The sequence below is a fragment of the Gastrolobium bilobum genome, unplaced genomic scaffold (genome assembly GCF_033153095.1).
Source record: "Gastrolobium bilobum isolate Gb01-03AN ecotype WA unplaced genomic scaffold, APGP_CSIRO_Gbil_v1 utg11463, whole genome shotgun sequence".
NCBI lineage: Eukaryota > Viridiplantae > Streptophyta > Magnoliopsida > Fabales > Fabaceae > Gastrolobium > Gastrolobium bilobum.
The window spans coordinates 166,457-187,504 of record NW_026896863.1 but is presented as its reverse complement, the minus strand read 5'-3'; the positions used below and the strand labels follow the sequence as shown (position 1 = coordinate 187,504).

At 35.0% G+C, this 21,048-nt stretch overlaps 2 protein-coding genes across 3 annotated transcripts; one reads left to right on the top strand and one right to left on the bottom strand.

The window, feature by feature from the left end:
• Window positions 1-368: 368 nt before the first annotated feature.
• On the top strand, window positions 369-1,531 carry LOC133302480 (early nodulin-like protein 9). The gene is made up of 2 exons (XM_061502258.1): window positions 369-624; window positions 999-1,531. The coding sequence occupies exons 1-2, from the start codon at window positions 426-428 to the stop codon at window positions 1,529-1,531; spliced, it is 732 nt and encodes a 243-aa protein (XP_061358242.1). The 5' UTR covers window positions 369-425.
• A 1,509-nt stretch (window positions 1,532-3,040) lies between these two features.
• On the bottom strand, window positions 3,041-17,619 carry LOC133302476 (protein disulfide-isomerase 5-4-like). Of its 2 annotated transcripts, XM_061502254.1 has the most exons (16): window positions 17,561-17,619; window positions 16,469-16,559; window positions 16,180-16,274; window positions 15,451-15,508; window positions 14,550-14,734; window positions 14,366-14,423; window positions 13,935-13,975; window positions 13,717-13,791; window positions 12,618-12,632; window positions 6,301-6,357; window positions 5,473-5,539; window positions 5,189-5,332; window positions 4,673-4,894; window positions 3,545-3,697; window positions 3,379-3,456; window positions 3,041-3,299 (listed from the first exon to the last, which is right to left on the bottom strand). In XM_061502254.1, exons 1-16 carry the CDS (start codon window positions 17,599-17,601, stop codon window positions 3,222-3,224), a joined length of 1,458 nt encoding a protein of 485 aa, XP_061358238.1. In that variant the 5' UTR covers window positions 17,602-17,619; the 3' UTR covers window positions 3,041-3,221. The 2 variants fall into 2 exon arrangements, with proteins under 2 accessions (XP_061358238.1, XP_061358237.1); XM_061502253.1 differs by lacking the exon at window positions 12,618-12,632.
• Between the last annotated feature and the right edge of the window lie 3,429 nt (window positions 17,620-21,048).

The window sequence follows — 21,048 nt, the reverse complement described above, 5'->3', positions numbered from 1 at the left end:
AGAAGTTGGAAAAGCTTCTCTGAGACATTAGAAGGTCATCTTCGTCGAGGCTAGTAACATATTTAAACATTGAAACGACATAATCTTAATTGGCTATCCTTAAATTTTTTATTTACAAAAAAAAAAAAAACGTTTATAAACCAAAGGCATGAAGTTATTTATTACATGAAAGATGAAAGATTCAAAGACTCATACTCTTAACAATGAAATAGAACTTATGCTTTGCACCGGAATCAAAGTAAACCCAAAGAGAGGAGAGAATAAGAAAAAGTTTCAAAAGCTTCCCTGCCACAGTTTTTAAGGTCTTATACCTACAAAAACCCCGATGATGGTCCAGTTTATTGCATCCCTCTAGCTTCATCATTTCAAGCATTTTGGTTGCAATAACCACTTGCACCTTATCAGTTCCTCATTCATTCTCTCCAATGGCTACCATCAATTTAAGGTCTAATGAAGTAGTTCCAGTCTTGGGCTTGTTCTGTCTCCTGCTATTGGTACACAAGGGTGATGCCTATGAATTCATAGTTGGGGGCCAAAAGGGTTGGAGTGTTCCAAGTGACCCCAATTCCAACCCCTACAATCAATGGGCAGAGAAGAGCCGATTTCAAATGGGAGACTCCCTAGGTGAGTTCTTATTCAATCCTATATATGTCTTCATAAAAAAAAAGTGGCATGCTTTAAACTATGTCTAAATTAAATGACATATTTTTACTTGGATTTATGGAATTAAGTATTTTGTTACAAAATATATAGTCAAATTTTTGGAGCATAATGTAATAGTGAACCAAAGGATGGAAACATTGTGTTGTGCCTGACTAGAATATTAAAACTTTGTAATAAGTGAACCAAAGGATGGAAACATTGTGTTGTGCCTGACTAGAATGTTAAAACTTCGTAATAAGTGAAATGATATAATCATTCAGATTTTCTTTATAAAGCAAAAACGTGGACTTTATATTTCAATTCAATTTACACATATGAGTATATATCAATTGCAGTGTTCAATTATCCTTCTGGCCAAGACTCAGTAATTCAAGTAAATAGCCAAGACTATGCCAGTTGCAACACTGGTGCAAATACTGAAAAATTCTCTGACGGCCACACAGTCATCAAACTCAATAAATCAGGGCCTCAATTTTTCATAAGTGGAAACAAAAATAGCTGTCTCAAGAATGAGAAGCTGGTGGTGATTGTGCTGGCTGAAAGGAACAATAGAAACTCAAACACCAACCAAACCAGCACTGCTTCTCCTTCTCCTACTCCTTCTCCCTTACCCTCATTGTCAACAAAGCAATTAGCTCCTGCACCAGCACCAGTTCTGCAACAGGTTCCATCTCCACTTGCACCTACTGTGGAGACTCCATCACCTACTCAGCAAGAAGCTCCATCTCCACCAACAGGGACAGGGGGGAATAACCCAACTTCAGCTCCAGTTAGTGAACCTCCTCCTAATGCTGCTTCTTCAATCTTGGTCACCTTTGCTGGTTCTGTTGGAGCATTCATGGCTTCTGTTCTGGTGTTATCTTTCTAAGTGGAGTGAGTATATATATGAGTGATTGAGTATAATTTTCTACTATTTTTTTTCTTTTTTTAATTTATGAATTCCTACTATACTTTGAGTTCGGTATTATTGAACATGGTCTTTGGTCCAAAGTTGGTACAATGTTTGGTATTTGAGAAAAAAGCTGACAATATGTTACCCTTTTGTGTGCTTCTGACTTGATGGTGTAGGAATATTCTACACTTTGAGCTTGAAAATAAATAAAACTATATTTATGAAACATTGAGGCAGTAAATATGTCAGACATTTGCAATTTCGGTGCTTAATTTGTTATCGAATAATGGAACAGAAGTTAATGTGCGGATGAGGTTGTAGCTCAATTTACAAGGGGCACAAAAACTTACTTGGATGTGATGTTGCTGTTAGAAGTTTGATTTTTCATTGGGACTTCTTTTTCCTTCTCCATCTAACGTGCTCTCACCTCTTAAGTAACCAAAAAGTTTGTGTAATGCATGTCTCCAACCATTAACAATAGTCAAATCAGAAAATAATGAAAGTTCTGTTAAAGAAAAAAAAAAACAATGAAAGATAATATAAAGTAGCAGAGAACAATCAACGATGTAGTTCTAAAATAATGTAGCGCTGAGTCAACGGAGTTTAAGAGGAACTTAATATATATACTTTTATGCCAAAAAATAGAAATATTAAATATTATATATATGGGTTTAATATTTATATTTTTGTTATAAATTTTTGGCATACTCTCATTTTTCTCAATAATTTATTATCTTTCTTTTCTTTACAATGAGACCCATTCATTTTATCCACAGGATTAACAGAAAAGTTGAAGATATATTTCTTTCTATAAAAATATGACTAAATCTTAACTTATAGGGAGTATTGCAATTGTCCCGTACTAACAATAGAATTAGTGAGGCCTGTGAAATTGTAATACGAATATCGAAACTTAATCTTCACGTATACTTTCAATTCAAATTTTTTTTCTTATCCGCACTCCTTTCTCGAGCTCCATTATGGGACCACCTAAGACCAGGCCTCTCTGAGACTAATGCCTTACCCACCCCACCCCACCCCCGAAAAAAATTTGCCATGACCTAGCTCTATTCACGACTTCATTTTGCTCACACAACAAAGTAAAAAGGTGTTTCTTTCTGAAAAATAAAAATAAACGAGAGCATCACCGCACTTATTTGATTCCTTCCTTTCTCCTTCCATAGAATTAGAAAGGGAATGCGGATGTCCGCGGCGTAGAAGCAGATTAAATTGGTCATTTTCACCATATTCGTCACAAGGAACACTGAAATAAACAATGAATGAATTAAGAAAACACATTATTATGGCCCAGAGCAATTTAACAGAATGAATCCTAAAGGAAGCCATCCTATGTTATTATATGCAAAAAGCTGACTAAAGTTACGATCAGTTCCAATTTTGCATTCAAAATTATTAATCATCCTATATCATAGCAACATTTTTTTTCTCAATCATAAACAAGTACAAAAATTTAGTGGAGGCAAATACAGGATCATTTATGGAGCTCGCAATCCATGTAATGACCATTTTTCCGAAATAAAAACTAAAAAATTACATTTTTTGTGCTTTATAGCATATCTATAGATAACAATCTACCAAAAGACCTCCATAAAGTGGGTCTAGCAAAATCAAGAGCCCTGCGCTAGATAAAATTTTCAACTATCTATCAAAAATTCTTGCCAAGCTCAACTTTCTTCATTATTCTAATTGTGTTGTGCAGAATCGAGTCCATAATTCCAGCTACCTGAAACCAAAGAGAAGACTAGTCAACAATACAGATGGTGGATAATACAAGTATAGAATCACAATATCTGAGTACAAACCGTGAAAACACCCCCAATAATAGCACAGACATTTGTAATAAAATGTGAAAAAGACTTCTGGTTTTCTGTTATTAGGACCTGTTGACAAAAACAAACACAGTAAACCAACAAGAAATAAAAAATGAAAGCAGAAACACATTTAAATCTATAATCTCAATACGCAGACCTGCATGGGGGAGAGCTCAAGATGGAACTTAGCAACGGGAATATGTAAACTCTGTGCCACACTGCTGTGCGCGGTGTACTCATACTCCTCAACTAATTTATAATCCTTTCTAGTTATCACCTCTGTTTTAACTATCTGAAGATAGTGCTCCATCTGCAGAGACAGATATCAGGTCAATGTGTAGCATTTTGACTACAATAGATCTCCACGCACCAGAGATGCTCATCTTTCTGTAGTTATCAGCATCCATACGGAAAGATATAACCATGATCATCAAAGTCAATTAATGATAAAAGCTTGTATTAGTGAGAAGTTGTATTATCTCGGAGAAGACTAACACCTAATGAGAGAACTTCTAAATGGTTTTATTGCCTCCACTCCATGTTGCTTCCTTTCCATTTGTCACCCTTCTGGGTGCTTCAAACATAGATTAGGAATGCATACAAGAAAATAATAACCCTAACAAAATTAGTTCCAACAATTTCACAAATTTTAAATAGTGAAACTATCAGTTGAGAAGCTTCAAGGGTTAGTTAGGTCTTTTTATGACGGTAACTTCAACATGCATAAGGAGCAAAGCTTTTATTGATTTCTGTGCTGGTTATTGTAGAAGTCTAGAAGCACTCTGTAATGTATCAAAATTATTCTCTATATGAATTAAGTGTGTTAAGATTAGCTTATTTTGGGACCAAAACTACTTTTAATTGAAAACTTTCTAAGACAGCAATTGAAAAAAAATAAAATAAGCAATTATTTCCCCAAAAATAACGGTTTCCCAAACATGCTGTAAGGGTGTTAATTAAATCCTTTTCAGGTTTATAATCAATATAGAAGGGCGAGGCAGAGGGGAAAGGCCCAAGATTATCCTAAAATGTTGCCGCAATGGTATATGGTATCTATTTTCAAGTAGGATTTAGAGGACTATAAGGTATTATATAATAAAAAATACAAACAAAACTACATCAGGCCCTGGACATCCATGCTATTTATCGCATCTTACTCTTGGAGATGCAACTCAATAACTTGTCCACTAACAATCAAATATGCTGATACCAGCCATAAAAAGTCAATGCTCAAATAAAAAAGTAAATACTAAATTAGAATTTTTTATGTAAAGTGTTGACTTACAGTAACATTTGCTCCTAAATCACGAGTATTGATGAATGACCGACCATTCAGCCTGTCATGGCTGCTACCAACGTAAGGTATCAAACGCTTCACATCACTCATGACCCTAGGTGACACGTGCCTTCCAAAAGATAAATGGTTTATGAAATGGGACATGTTCATTTGAGAAGCATCAAAGGAATGGGCATCGGATCTAGCTGATATGATCAAGTTCCCTGGAACCTGCAGATTGCAAAACAGCTTCTTTCAGCATACATTTAAAATCCGAAAAAGAAAAAAAAAATGAAAAAATAAGAAGAAAAGAATAGGAGGTCATTCCATATTCCTTATTTCTTATTCTATTAAAAGCAAAAGCCAATTTAAAAATAAGCTTGGAAAGGTATCCTTTATTGGTATCCTTTATTTCTAGAGCAGTGCGAATAACTTTAGTTCATCCTCACATCTGAAAACTAGCAAGCAACAAAGGAGTTTTTCTACATTGCAGTAAAAGTTTAATATCATCTTATGGGAGTTTACCTTCTTGACACGCACATATCCTTCAATTCTACATCCCCCTGTTGATGGTGCTGGTCTTTTTATATTCTCTGTAACACTGGAATTATCCTCCAAAGCTAGCTTCTGAGATTCTGCAGGGATAGATGCCACTAAATTCTCCGCTGTCTGCAGTGGAGATATTTCATCTCAGGCATATTGAACTCTTTAAGCAGTGACGTTTAATTACATTTAAAAGCATGAATTAAACACTTTTTAAGTTAACCTTGACTTAAACTACGCTAATTTAAACCAAATATAATGTTTACCTTGACTAGGCTATCTGTATCACGATCTCCATAATAGGATTCATGATCATGATGTCCATGGTCACTTCTGAAATAGGAAAAAGATCCAAAAGACTAGATATAATTAGAAATCCAAAACTTTAAAAACCCAATCACAAGCTAAACCGCCAAAGAGGTGTACAATATGCAGAATGAACATATCCAGATATTGATCAAGTAGATTTTGCAGAAAATCATTTGAGATACATAGAATACAAGGGAGAACCACATTGAAATAGAATGGACATTGCCTACACATAAATTGATTCACTGGGAAATTCATGGAGGAAAGTACCGTGACAGCCCCAACTCACATTTCATTACTACTAATAGGTCAGGACTCATCCCATATGATCTTTCTTAAAACATTAAGCTGATCTACCTATTCCAATATATGCATCCTTACATCCATCCACAGCTTCGGTTTTTACTATTGGACTTGCATCACTATTCCCATTCTTGACACGATTTTATGATCATTCCCATAATTCTTTGTGTTAGAATAGTTGTTAGAATAGATCAGTGTATATAATATAATAGTCCCACATCTTGTGGGCTTAGCCCCATTAGGATTTTTAGTCTCTTTAAATAAAGAGCTCTTGTACATTGTAACAATTATTCAATCTTAAGTCTTTGAAAGGAAAAAAATATAAAAAAGAAAAAAAAAACTAAATATCATACTCATGAGAAAATGCAATATAATCAAGCCAATAAACAATCACACGATACCCCAAAAAGGATAAGCAGATGAGTACACACTGATTATTTCACAAAAATGAAACGTAAAAAAAAGAAATTCTGTATTATTACCTGACATCACTTCCTTTACGAAAGATACGAATTGATGGATACCCTTGTATGTGATGCCTGGATATCGATAACAAGGAACAGATAAATAGCAAAAGGAGAAGCACGGATGGAAAATGACAGGAGAAAAATAGCAAAAATTACAAAAAGAAAATATAAAATTACAATGAAAAATGTGTATTTTCAATCATGCTCAACTTAATAAGCATGTTTAAAGTTCATCTCAATCTTCATAGTACGCGAAGCATATCTATAAACCTATTTCATGAAATTTGTTTGTAACAATACATAATTTTGAAACAATTATAACTGGACAGAATTCCTGTCTGCAATGATAGAATGCAAAGCATGGGCAAAGGATTGAATATCTTAAAAAAACTAAAGGATAAAGCAACATGCATTTCTAACGTGTCCAATTTCTGGTAAAAATCAAAGATGTAGTTTCATCTGTTTCAATCGATGCATTTCTTGTGAAATATTTGGTATGTAAGAGAAAATTTACAAAACCAAAATTTCATTTGTAAAGGGTGAAGGTGGAGGGAATAGTTTTGGAGGAACAAGAAAGATAGAGGAGAAAGTCACATTACGTTGCTTGGGAAACAAAGAGGAATTTATGAATAAAACCAAAACCACTCTCTGTTAAACCCGACTAGTGACTAGTGAGTGTGGGGTGGAGGAAATCCTTATACGCAGCCTTACCCTTGCCTAATTGCAAAGAGGCGGTTTCTTGGATTCGAACCCATGACCTTTCAGTCATGAAGGAACAGTTTTACCACTGCTACGGTTCGCCCCCTTTTTAAAAAGGAATTTATGAATAATGAAATAAAATGAAAATATATAACCTAAATTTCAGAAAAAAAATCTCTACTCAATAAAAAGTGAAGAGAAAAATAGAAGATTTAGGTATGGTATTCAAAATTATACATTTCTGCTTCCCAAACACAACAAAAACTAATGGGTGAATTTGTAATTTGAAAATTTTCTCTTCATTTGATTATCAAATCTGAGATACAAGAAAATGATTTTCTTCTTCCTCCATTCCTTGTTTTTATTTCCCTTATTTTCTTTGCTCTCATTAAGAAAAGCTAAATGACATTAGAATTAAGTAGAATAATTGTGTCAAGGTATATGCACAAAGCTAATCCTAACACTGCAATTGATGAGACAAGGAAGAGAAAGGAAAGGAAAAGGAGAGTGGAAAATACAGAGGATGCAATTTTTCTTCATTCTTTTGGGTGAGAAGAAAATCAGAGAAAAAAAAATCAATACATTGTAAATTTCTTAATTTAAGTAATAATGAATTAGAAAATACATCCCAAATGTGTATGCCTCAATACTTTTGTTTCTATCTTTTATTCAAATTAACACATCTTGAAAATTATAGAAGTTTACTTTTTACAGAGCTTAGTAAAATAGGTAATAAAATAAATAGTTTATGCAAAATTTCACTTTAGACACCATCTGCTTAATAATCAGTGTTATTAGTTGATATATTGTGGCAGATACAATATACATTTTATTTCAACATTTAAAAGGGTTTGAATACTCCTATGAATTTTCTTTTCTTTTTTGGTATAAAGATACACTTATAGTATTATTAGCATCATATATCCATTTTGAAAACCCAATCGCACTGCCTTAATAGACTTTAAGTAGTCTATCCCAAATTGATTAAAATTACACCTTAACAAGGATAAAAAAGACAATCAGGTTTTTTCTAACCACTACATATCACTTTTTTGCACTCCCCAATGCCTCAACTCTGGTGAGAACCAAATTGGTACCGTGTTTTTCTTTCCTCTAACTTTCTTTCCGGTCTTTTTCCACCAAAACAAAGTTTAAGTCTGAAGTCACTGTTTTTCCCCGATCCAAGTTTATCAGTGTCATCGCCTTCATAGTTATCTTATCTCAGTACTTTTATCCAAGGTAAAAACTCAGACCAAAATTATAGATAATAGAAAACAAATTTTCAATTACTTGAAAAAGAGTATTCTAATATATTATAGAATTGTGTATAATCTGTACAAAGAGTTCTCTATTTATAGAGAATACTTGACCTAATTTTGACCTAATGGGCTTGACCCAATACAACAAATAAATGACTAAATAATAACTAAATAATTATTATTTACTACACTCCCCCTCAAGCTGAGGAATAGATATTTATCATTCTCAGCTTGCTAGTAAGCTCTTGAAATCTGTCTGAAGAAAGTCCCTTTGTCTATTTATAGAGAATACAAGACCTAGAATACTTGACCTAATGGGCTAAGCCCAATAAAACAAATAACAAATGAATAAATAATAATAATATTTACAACACTCCCCCTCAAGCTGAGGAATAGATATTTATCATTCCCAGCTTGCTAGTAAGTTCTTCAAATCTGTCTGAAGGAAGCCCCTTTGTCAATAGATCAGCTAATTGACGCCCAGTGGGAATGTATGGAGTGGTAATCAACCCGCTATCAAGTTTCTCTTTGATGAAATGGCGGTTGACCTCAATATGTTTAGTCCGATCATGTTGAACTGGATTATGAGCTATACAAATAGCAGACTTATTATCACATAGCAGCTTCATAGGTCCCTTATATTTTATTTTGAGATCATCAAGTACAATTTTCAGCCACAGTAACTCACAAATGCTCGAGCCATAGCTCGAAATTCAGCTTCTGCACTTGATCTGGCAACCACATCTTGTTTCTTACTTCTCCATGTCACCAAGTTACAGCAAAGAAACATGCAATAACCAGTGGTAGAACGACGGTCAGTCACGGATCCAGCATAATCAGCATCTGTGTAGACTTCTAAAGATAGATTGCCATCACGTCGGAATAACAATCCTTTACCAAGAGTACCTTTAAGATACTGAAGAATTCTCTCTACTGCCTGCATGTGTTTTTCCTTTGGATCGTGCATAAACTGACTGGCAACACTAATAACATAAGCTAGGTCTGCTTTAGTATAGGCCAGATATATCAATTTCCCAACTAGCCGTTGATATTGTCCTTTATCAATTGGAGGACTTTCTTCTTCATAGCCCATCTTGTGATTCTGCTCAATAGGAGTATTAGAGGGTTTACACCCGAGCTTTCCTGTTTCTTTGAGAAGATCAAGAACATATTTCCTCTGGCTGATAAAAATTCTTTTGCTTGAATGAGCTACTTCTATCCCTAGGAAATATCTCAGTTTCCCAAGGTCTTTGACTTCAAACTCAGAGGCAAGTCGTGTTTGCAGAATCTGTCTCTCCACAAAATCATCACCTGTGATAATAATATCATCAACATATACAAGGAGCACAGTAAGCTTCCCATTTTGGGAGTGCTTAAAGAAAAGAGTGTGATCTCCTTGACTCTGTCTGTATCCTAAAGTCATCATAACCTTAGTAAACCTTCCAAACCAAGCACGAGGTGACTGCTTCAATCCATACAAGGCCTTTTTTAATCTACAAACTTTATTTTCCCCCTTCACAGAATCAAAACCAGGCGGGATTTTCATGTAAACTTCTTCTAACTCACCATTGAGGAAAGCATTTTTCACATCAAATTGATTTATATCCCAATTGTAATGGGCAGCAAGGGATAACAAGATTCTCACCGTATTCATCTTTGCAACTGGAGCAAAGGTTTCTTCATAATCAATATCATAGGTTTGAGTGTAACCTTTAGCAACTAATCGAGCCTTGTATCTCTCAAGAGTGCTATCAGAATTATATTTCAGGGCATAAACCCATCTGCATCCTACTGCTTTCTTTCCGTTGGGTCTATCAATAACCTCCCATGTTTTATTTTTCTCCAACGCATTCATCTCCTCTTGCATGGCTTGAGCCCAATTCCCATCTTTCAAAGCTTCATGTACTGATTTTGGGATAGAAGTAGAATCTAGTGCTGAAACAAAGCTTTTGTGCTGCACAGAAAGATTAGTAGAGAAAACAAATGGGAGATAAGGTATTGAGTACAAGAGGGACATGAGGAACAAGATTTCTTGGAACAAGTTCTTTTTCCTTTTCTTAGGGCAATAGGTAAGTCATCAGAAGCAGAAGCAATTGGTAAGTCATTAGAGATATCAGAAGAAATAGACAAATCATGAGAGACAATAATATTAGAATCAGAAACAGGAGATTCAGAAGAAACAGGAGATTCAGGACTTACCAATGGTTCAGACGATTGAGGTTGCTGGTGAGACAGTATGGGTTGTTTCCTCCTCTGATATACCAATTTAGGTGTCAAAATTTTCCGTATCTCAAGTGTATTTGAAGGTTCTGACACACCAGGAGCAGACACACTAGGAAGAGAGAAGATTGATCCAGATTCAAAGAAGGAAGAGGACGAGTCTTCTGAAGAACTGTTCTCCCCCTGACGATGAAGACCCAGGAAATAAGATTCAGATTTTTGAAAGGTGACATCCATAGAAAGAAAAAAATTTCGACTTGGTGGATGATAACACTTGTACCCTTTTTTATAAGGGGTATAACCAAGGAAGACACACTTAAGAGCCCTAGGATCCAACTTACTCCAATGTTGTTTTTGAACATGGATAAAGGCAACACATCCAAACACTCTTGGTGGAAGGCTCTGCAATATGGGAACAGAAGGAAAAAAGTCATGGAATAAATAGGACTGATATTTTTAAGGATACGTGAAGGTAAACGGTTGATCAAAAAAGTTGCAGCTAACACTGCTTCTCCCCAATAAGAACTAGGAACAGATGTTTGGAAAAGTAGTGCTCTAGCAACTTCAAGGAGGTGACGATTTTTCCTTTCAACAACCCCGTTTTGTTGAGGGGGGTATCAACACAGGTGAGCTCATGAATCATACCTCTGTCTGAAATGAATTGTGACAGGCGTTGGTTGACGTACTCAGTACCATTATCAGATCTTAGTCTTTTAATACCCTTACCAAATTGAGTCTCAACCATGTGATGAAACCGAATAAATATCTCTGATACTTCAGACTTGTCTTTCATCAAGTATATCCATGTTACCCGAGTACAATCGTCAATAAAAGAAACAAATCACCTTGCACTTGAAACACTGTCCACTTTAGAAGGGCCCCAAACATCAGAATGGATAAGAGAAAAAGGTTCCCTGCTTTTAATAGTGCTAGAAGGAAAAGACACTCGATGGTGTTTTGCAAATTCACAAACATCACAATGAAAGGTCTCAACCGACTTATTGAGAAACAGAGAAGGGAACATAGACTTCAAAAGACTAAATGGTGGATGCCCCAGACGCTTGTGATGGAGCCAAATCATAGACTCTGCAGTAGAAGGATGACGTGTCATTAATAACTGATTTTCGCTAGCATGGTCTGGAAGGAGATGATACAACCCATCCTGTTCATTAGCAACTCCAATTGTCTTCTTCGTGGTAAGATCCTGAATAACACAAGGAGAAAGAAAAAATGTGATAGAACAATTCAAATCAGTTGTAAGTTTTTGAGTGGAGATAAGATTAGTAGAAAGCTGAGAAACATAAAGAACATTTTTAAGAAACAAGGAAGGTTGAATTTGAATGTTACCAGAACCAATAACTGATTTATGGGATCCATCAGCTACGGATATAGTATGACTACCAACAGTAGGATGATAAGAACAAAACAACTCAGTACGACAAGCCATATGATCAGTTGCACCAGAATCCAAAATCCATGAGGTTTTAAAATCAGTGCAAGAAGCAAGAAGAGATATAGAATGTGTGCTCTTACCAGATAAGATCAAAGAACTGTCATTCTCGGCCATTCTTCAATAAAAAAGTTAACAACCGGCGATAAAATCAACCAAACAGATTATCAAATGAAGTCCGATCAGTGAAACAATCACAGATCCAGACAGAGAACAAGGAGACGAGAAGAATGGCGGTGGTCCGACCACGAGAACCTCCATAACGCGTCGTCACGCGCCGGAGAAGCTGGCGGCACGTGGGCTTCACGCGCAGGGAGAAGGGCGGCGCGTGGAGGCGCGTCTGACCTCCGATGACCTTGGGCTTTTCAGGGCGGCGGCGTCCGGCAAGTGCGGCTGGGTCTGTGGCTGGTCGGAGCAAAAATCGGCCGGAAAAAGTTGAAAACCAACGAACAGGAGCTGTTTCACGTTGACGTTGACGGTGGTTGCAATAATAGGACGTGGTCAAGGTTTTGGTACTGTGTTTTGCAGAAACCAGAGACAAAGAAACACACACAAAAAAAAGGAATAGTCGTCTTCTCGGTCCAAGAGGTCCCCAGAAAAAAATTTCCGGTGGCGGCTGATGGCAGCAAGAGACGAAAAAAGAGAATAAAAGGTTTCGTAGGCGCGGAAGCAGAGCCCTCAAGATCGAGAGCTCTGATACCAACTTGAAAAAGGGTATTCTAATATATTATAGAATTGTGTATAATCTGTACAAAGGGTTCTCTATTTATAGAGAATACTTGACCTAATGGGCTTGGCCCAATACAACAAATAAATGACTAAATAATAATTAAATAATTATTATTTACAACAATATCCCAAGGTTTTTTAACATGGTATCAGAGCTTGAGGTTCGATCCTCACCGCCCCCACTTTAAAGTGGAAGCACAAAAAGGTAAACCAAGGATTGGGCCTGTTGCATAATCCACGCTTCAAGCCAAGAGGGCTCTTGCGTGAGGGGGCGTGTTGAGATATATAGTCCCACATTGGTTGAAGAGCAACTAATGTGGAGTTTATAAGGCCTAGGGCACTCCCACCCTTTGAGCTAGCTTTTGGGGTGGTGTATAAAAGAATCTTGGGATACACCACCCCAAAAGCTAGCTCAAAGGGTGGGAGTGCCCAAGGCCTTATAAACTCCACATTAGTTGCTCTTCAACCAATGTGGGACTATATATCTCAACACGTCCCCTCACGCAAGAGCCCTCTTGGCTTGAAGCGTGGATTATGCAACAGGCCCAATCCTTGGTTTACCTTTTTGTGCTTCCACTTTAAAGTGGGCGGTGAAGATCGAACCTCAAGCTCTGATACCATGTTAAAAAACCTTGGGATACACCACCCCAAAAACTAGCTCAAAGGGTGGGAGTGCCCAAGGCCTTATAAACTCCACATTCGTTGCTCTTCAACCAATGTGGGACTATATATCTCAACACGCCTCCTCACGCAAGAGCCCTCTTGGCTTGAAGCGTGGATTATGCAACAGGCCCAACTTTGGTTTACCTTTTTTGTGCTTCCATAAAGTGGGAGGCGGTGAGGATCGAACCTCAAGCTCTGATACCATGTTAAAGAACCTTGGGATACACCACCCCAAAAGCTAGCTCAAAGGGTGGGAGTGCCCAAGGCCTTATAAACTCCACATTAGTTGCTCTTCAACCAATGTGGGACTTTATATCTCAACACAATTAATAAGACAGAAAGATTAAGGGAAGGAGATAACTAAAACAGCTGAAACTAAGAAACTGAATTCTGTTAAAAAAAAAAAGGTACCTCCTGCATAAGTCTCCATCTTGAGTGCAATCTACCCTCCCCAAAAGAATTCGGCCATCCATTTCAGGATCATATCTAAACAAAAATGCAATTGTGCATGGGACCTTTAATTAGTAACTTGATACTAAGATAATTACCAATTTCACAAGAGATAACAGAGTAGACTTTCTAAAGTTTAATTTCTCAGAGGTGAAAATAACAAGAAAAAAATAAATTACCTCTCTTTCATTATTTTAGCTGCTTTATCCCACGAAGGTCTCTGAAGGAAAAGATGAGAGAGTCATATAACTATCAACCATTAAACAGAAGAACTTCTCCATAATTTCTTTCATCATGACCAAGTAATTCACCAATCATCTTACACGGGCAGATGATATGCACTATATAACACTTACACCCTATCTTTTAAGGAATAAGAAATTGTTTATAGTAGAAGCAGAAAAGTAAGTGAATGTTTGCAAAAGATTAATTTTACAGAAATAATTATTTATTTTCAAAAGCTTCAAGATGCTACATAAAAAATTATTATTTCCTCTAAATAAGCTCATACAACCACGCTTTAAATATATTTAGGCAACAACGAAGACATCAGGAACCATCTTATTTCCTGAAGTGAAGAAGAAGCGAGAAATGAAAATAAAATAATTACCAAGCGTTGACTCCAATAACACCACGGAGCATAAAAATTTACAATTGTAATTGGAAACCTGCCAAAAGATTATCCAAAATGGTGTGAATGATGCATAACTATGCGCAACCTATGAGAGGAGGGAAAAAGAACTATTCAAAACTCACAAAATCAAATGAATGAATCATGTGATCGACCCACTTACTGATGAACATATTTATCGAAGTTGTGTTCTGTGAGTACAAAAGAACCTTCAATGGATTCTGCATCTACTTCATCATCATGCTTAATGAGATTAGTAGCTGGTCCTGAATGAAATTCAGCCCCAGTTGATCTTAAACTTGAATCAATAGAAAACTTCCGAACTGTTTTTGTTATATTCAGCCTGTTCTGAAAACAAGAGGTCACAAATTAAGGACGAGATTAAATATCAAGGAACCAGAGACGAAAAGGTATAAGAACATATGAATTATGAAATCTTAAAATGTATAAGAAAATGAGGATTTTGTCATTTCAAATAAAGAATAATGAATAAATGAAGCACTAAGCCCATATCAAGTACTTCTTATATTTCAGTGCCCTGAGTTCACACTTCATAGGAAAATTATGGCAAGGACATGGCGTATACAATTTTGGAAGTCTATTAATGGATAAATTATGAAGGTTACAGGTAGCTTCATAAAACAAGAAGGAATTTCTAGAAGAACAAATAAACAGCATCTTCTAGTGGTTAATTACAGGTTGCTTAAGACCTGATTTCACAAAATTATAAAAAGCATCTTTCAATGAATAGTATCCTCATGTTTAACCTTTACTTTGCTATTCAGTTTTAACGAATATCTCCATTGATAGGTGCTATTGAGCTAACAGACTAAAGATTTTATGAGCTTTATCACATTAACTAAAAGCAAATAAAAAACAAATGGAGTTATTTATGTTGTTTGCTCTGTCTTAAAGACACTTTACCTGCATTACGGCCAATGCAGGGAGTATATGACACATTTAATTACTTAAAAACAAAAGTGAGCAAATTTTATTAAACCAAAAGCACAAATCTTTTATTCTAGAAATGATTACATGGAACAAATAGAATAATAGAAACTTACTGTTCCCAGCACATCACTCACATCAACTGATGCAAACTCACATGAGAGGGCAGGAAAACTACAAGATAAATTGGAGCAATCAGCAAGAAACAATTGATAGAGAAAAGGAGAGCTTATAAATAGTCATTAAATTAATTGAACATACTCAGAATAATACTATAACTAGCTACAGTTGTTAAATGAATTGAACAAGGAATTAAAAATCTTAAGAGAAAAATCATGAGACATGAGAAACAAAATTATCGCCTTGGCAATCCTTGATTTCATGTCAATTTCAAAACCATCACAACATGTAAAATATAAATTGGGTTTCCAATCCCATTTAGGAAATGAACTTGAAAGGAAGAAAGGAGTGTTCCATATGAACATCATTAAGCTTGAACAGTAAAGTTTTACCAAAAAAAGAAGAAAATAATTTCCGTTAATAAAAGTCAAAGTACTAATCATTTTCTTCAATGAATTAACCAAGATTTTGCCAAACAACTAATTGAACCCCTAAGTTGACAACAAAAGCCATACATTCTTGACAACAAGAGCCATACATTCTTGACAACAAGAGCCACAGTTTACAAATGTATGCAGACACAAGCCCAAGTTCTTTGCAGCATGCCAAACTCATGTGAAGAAAACCATGAAGTCGCCAATAATTTGTATATACAATCATAGGCAGATACCTTAGAGAAACATCATATTCAAACAAAGATAGCGAATACCTATTTAGGCTTCTACCTGATATTGAAATCTATACGTAAAAAGTCCCCATCAGAACTCTTGTCAACAATGACAGATGTAGAGGTGCCAATAGACAAATAATCATTAAGTTCCTGAAACAAGGTCGCATGATATGCATCAAGATGAAATTTGACAACTAATTCTAAGATAATATTTGACAAAACCAAATTGAGGCATAAACAGTATAGAATAGAACCTAATATGAATCCAGAACGCATGCATACAAAATATGTTAAAAGGGTTCCCAAGTCATAAGCATTAAATAGAAATGGTGAAAGCTACTGACCATTCCAAATAAAAACATCATGGAGAGAGCTGCTATTATGGATAACCCTGCTCCAGATACTGATGCCTCAGTTAAATCTCTTGGGATTTTTCTGCAGACAGAAGACGACAGGTAAAAACTTATCTATCAGTAAGAAGATACTGTCACATGTGCATTCACAAATCCACCCCCATATATATAAATTTGAGTCCTTTTACTTGGGAGTGGCTTAATTTCTTGTCCTACTCTTCCTAAAAAAATGATACATATAATTCTTAACTTTTCTTTTTCAAATTTCAAATTTTCTTTCAATCTAAATAAGCATATCCTCCTTTTCAGTATCAAACATCTTCTCTCTTTTAATCTATTTTTCCTAGATTCCAGCTGTATTCAAAAAAAAAAAAGGGAAAAAAGTGCAAGACACGAGATTCTCACTGGACCGACCTATACCACCATTTCTTTTACAATATTAAATTTGATCAACTACCAGCATAAAACTTTTGACATTTTCAATAAACAAGGAAGTGTCACATCACAATAGTAAAATCGGTTTTCCACTTCCAGTAAAAACTTTTAACTGTTTTTCAAATAGACGGTAGTGCATGGTTCACTGATAGTGTAAAATCAAATCATTTTACACTGTCAGTATGTCAAAATTAAATCCTCCATTTACTAATATTTTTTCTTTAATTTTGCATTCAGATACTGAAAAAAAAAAAAAACCGCAACCTTGTTCTCCAATTCTGCACATTTCACAGCGAATAATTCTCGACACAGCTTAACGATAAATATAAAAACCTTTAAGCCAAATGCATATCAGCAGCAAAGCAAATTCAATTGCAGAAATGCTACCAAAACCTCATATAGGGTTAACTATAACCACCAACGAGCGAATAACAGGTACAGTAATTATCATCTCAAGCAATCAGTAACCACACATTTCCGATCAAATTAATAGAAGCACCGGCATTGTAACTGAAGATTCGCACGCGAACACGCAAGTCGGAGCATTCATGGATAGATAGAACAAGTCAATGCAGAAACGCGAAATGCACGAATGTAGTAGAGAAAATGAAAAAGAAAAATAAAAATGAAAGAAATGGAGATCCTGACCTGTAAAAATCGACGGATTTGATTTTGCCTGAAGAAATCATGATAGCGAGAAAGTGGAGATTCACGAGAAAATGAAATAAAAAGAGAGAAGATGAAGAAGAAGAAGAAGAAAGCTCAAATCTCAAGGATTGAGATTTAAGAGCGTAAATGTAATAGCAATGGGAATAGTGATAGATCGAAGGAGAAGGAGTTTTTCTTCAACTGTTTGCTTTTCCGAGAGTATTCATTCAATATTAAGTTAACTAAAACTCCGCGCTCCACACCTCTCTCTCTCACTCTCACACTCTGACTGCGCAAATATTAGATTTTTATTTTATTATAGGTCACTATGAGTATGACAGCTGAAAAACCACACTAAATAAACGTAAAAAACAAATACAAAATAAATAATTAATTAAACCTTTCATGAATTATTATTTTGAACAAAAATAAGATATAATTAATATATATGGATCAACTTATACCCTAACTTAGGAAGTACAAGTCTAATAACAAGTTTGATATTCGTTATTAGTTATTGATCTCGTAAATTAGAGCCCTTGTCTACAAATGAAACATGGCTAATAATATTGATAAATTTACACTTACTATTTGTTCAGGAAAGAACATTAATATACAACAGAATAGTTAGTATTTGTATCTATGGAGTAAAGATAACAGGCAATTAGAAGTCTTGCACCTTAGGATAAAGTTTGATGGTATTAACATCTGATGGTATTAACAATGAGTGCGTGTGAGTCACCTGTTTAGTGAATAGGATGTGCTCTGAACACAAATATGAAGGTTGTAGCCATGGTGACAAGTCTTGTGAATGCTAAGATTAGTTATCAGATGAGAGCCTCCTTTGTTAGCTATAAGGGGTCATATATAGATGAAATGCACTAGGAGATTGTGCCCCTAGTAGGTAGTTTACAGGTGACTTAATGGTATGATGCAATGCTTAGTGAGTGATTATTTGTAATGGATAAAAGTTAGGAAATAGTGGTGGAATGAGATACTCTATGTAATGAGGAAAAGAAGTAGGAACCACTTAAGAGGTCCATAACACTATTAAATTTTTATTATATTTATATATATTAGTTCTAATTTATTATAAGTGATGGTTTGTAGTAGGATGCAAATAGAATCAATGTTTAATAATGAGTGTAAAATGATAAACCCTGATGAGTAAAGCTCTAGACTTATGAGGGTAAGAGTGATGATTGTTTGTACTTGACTTTAGCCTTGTATTTTTGTGAATTTTTTTTTCTAAATTCGAATTTGTGATCTTTCGATCACAAAGAATATATTTATTTCTACTTCAAGGCTCGTCATTTGTTTAATAATGAGTATAAGGTATTTTATTCTCACATTAGTGCCAAACCAATTCTTCTATTTATATAAGGTTTTATAAGAGTTATGTTGTAGGAAAAGTGATTGTGTAATGTTATAGAGATTCGTTTTGCGTGCCTTAGTTTTTTTTTTGCTTCAAAAAATGCGGGCCCCACAAAATATCGGGAGTGTAAGAAATTTTTGTGTGTCATGTGACATGATAGATGCAAACCCCATTTATATATGTGTGTGTGAGATAGAGAATAAGTTACTTTATTAGTGAAAACAAATATTCTTGCTAAGACTCCTTCATGGATGTTGTCGATGGCAATTAAAGCGGGGGAAGTTGTATTCTACGTTACACCGGCACCGACACGTGACATGGGACATGACACGATACGACACGCTGATATGTTAATTTAAAAAATGTTAGATTTTGACATGTTAGGACACATTTTGATATTAAATAATATTTTTAATATATATAATATAGTTTACATTTAATATAATAGAAGTTTATAAGTCATATAGTCAATCAAATATTCAAATTTTATAACATAACTATAAAGCAAAAATAATTTTTGATGCTTTGTTAATTTTTCATGTCAAATTCCGTAACAGAAAATATTTGATTTATAAATTAATTTTTTATGTTTAGTTAAAAGGATAAAATAAAATAAAATTTGAATTTGTATGAACGTTGACCGTGTGTTGAAAAGCGTTGATTGCATGTCGGATGCGTGTCAGAATGTGTCAAAAAATGTTGATTGTGTGTCGAAAAATGTTGACAACATGTAGGATGTGTGTCCCAAAATATTAACCACGTGTCAGACGCATGTCTGAACGTGTCCATGTCCGACATGTTTTTTGTTTTCCAATCTGCATGTCCATGCTTCTGAGGTTGTACTTATAAAGACTCAAACGTTCAAATCAACAAAAATGAAGAGGAAAAAGTAACGAATATTAAGAGCATGTTTGTTTGGTCTTTTAAAAAAAGCAGTTTTTATGTCTTGTTTATTTTAAAAGAGTTTCTTACAAAAGTTAAAGCTATTAGTTTTTTTTTCAAAAATATTTAATTATCGAAAAAATATTTGATTTTTGACTTCTGCTTTTTTTAGAAGCTACAATTTTTAGCTTCCAAAAAAAGCAGGCTTTTGACTTTTTTGTGACTTTTGCTTTTTTTTTTTTTTTTAAAGTAGATATTGAAACGAACTTATAGTGAAAAGTGCTTTTTTTTTCTTAAAAAAATAACTTTTGGAGAAAAAAAACTCATCCAACACAGACCCTAAATCCATCCAAAACAATAGCTTTATTAGGGTAACAAAAGTACCATATCAAAAGTGATTTTAGAGAATAATAAGACATAGATTGTCAGTCTAATGCCCGTATTAAAGTATGAACTTGACTGAACTGCTTCTACTATTACTGCTTCTGATATTACGTAACTATGAGTTAAGATGTATTAGTTGACGTGTACTCAGTTGATTAGTTTCGTGATTTGTGGAGTTAGTTGTACATTATGTTAGCTAGTTGTTAGCTCTCTTCTTTTATTTCATACAGTATATATGTATACCACTGATGTAATCAGTTTTTCTCATTATGTGAAATACCATCAAAGTTTCATTCACAAGATGGTATCTGACCTTCTCGAGAAGCTCTGATTCTCCATTTCTTTCATCATCATTTCAACAATTTTTCAAGAAATCATTTACTTTAACAATGGTGAATCAAAGCTTAGCCTTTGATTTTACTAAAAATTCTTCTCATCTTTACTTTCTCCATCCAAGCGAAAGCCCCTCTCACGTGCTAGTTTCAACATTGCTTGATGGAAAGAACTACCTTTCTGGTCACGAGCGATGTCCATGGCATTGCTCCCCAAAAACAAAACTGGATTCATTGATGGAAGCTTGCCACCACCTCCAATAATGGATCCCTCTTTTGCTGTAAGCCAACGGTGCAATACAACAGTGTTGGCTTGGATCCATCACTCCATATCTCCATCAATCCTTCAATCGATTGTGTGGATAGATAAAGTAGAAGATGCTTAAAAACCTTGAAAGAAAGGTTTTCACAGGAAGACATTTTTTAGATCTCAGACTTGCAAGAAGATATTTACAAGTTGAGACAAGGAGATAAAACCATAGTTGATTACTTTACGCATTTTAAAGGCCTTTGTG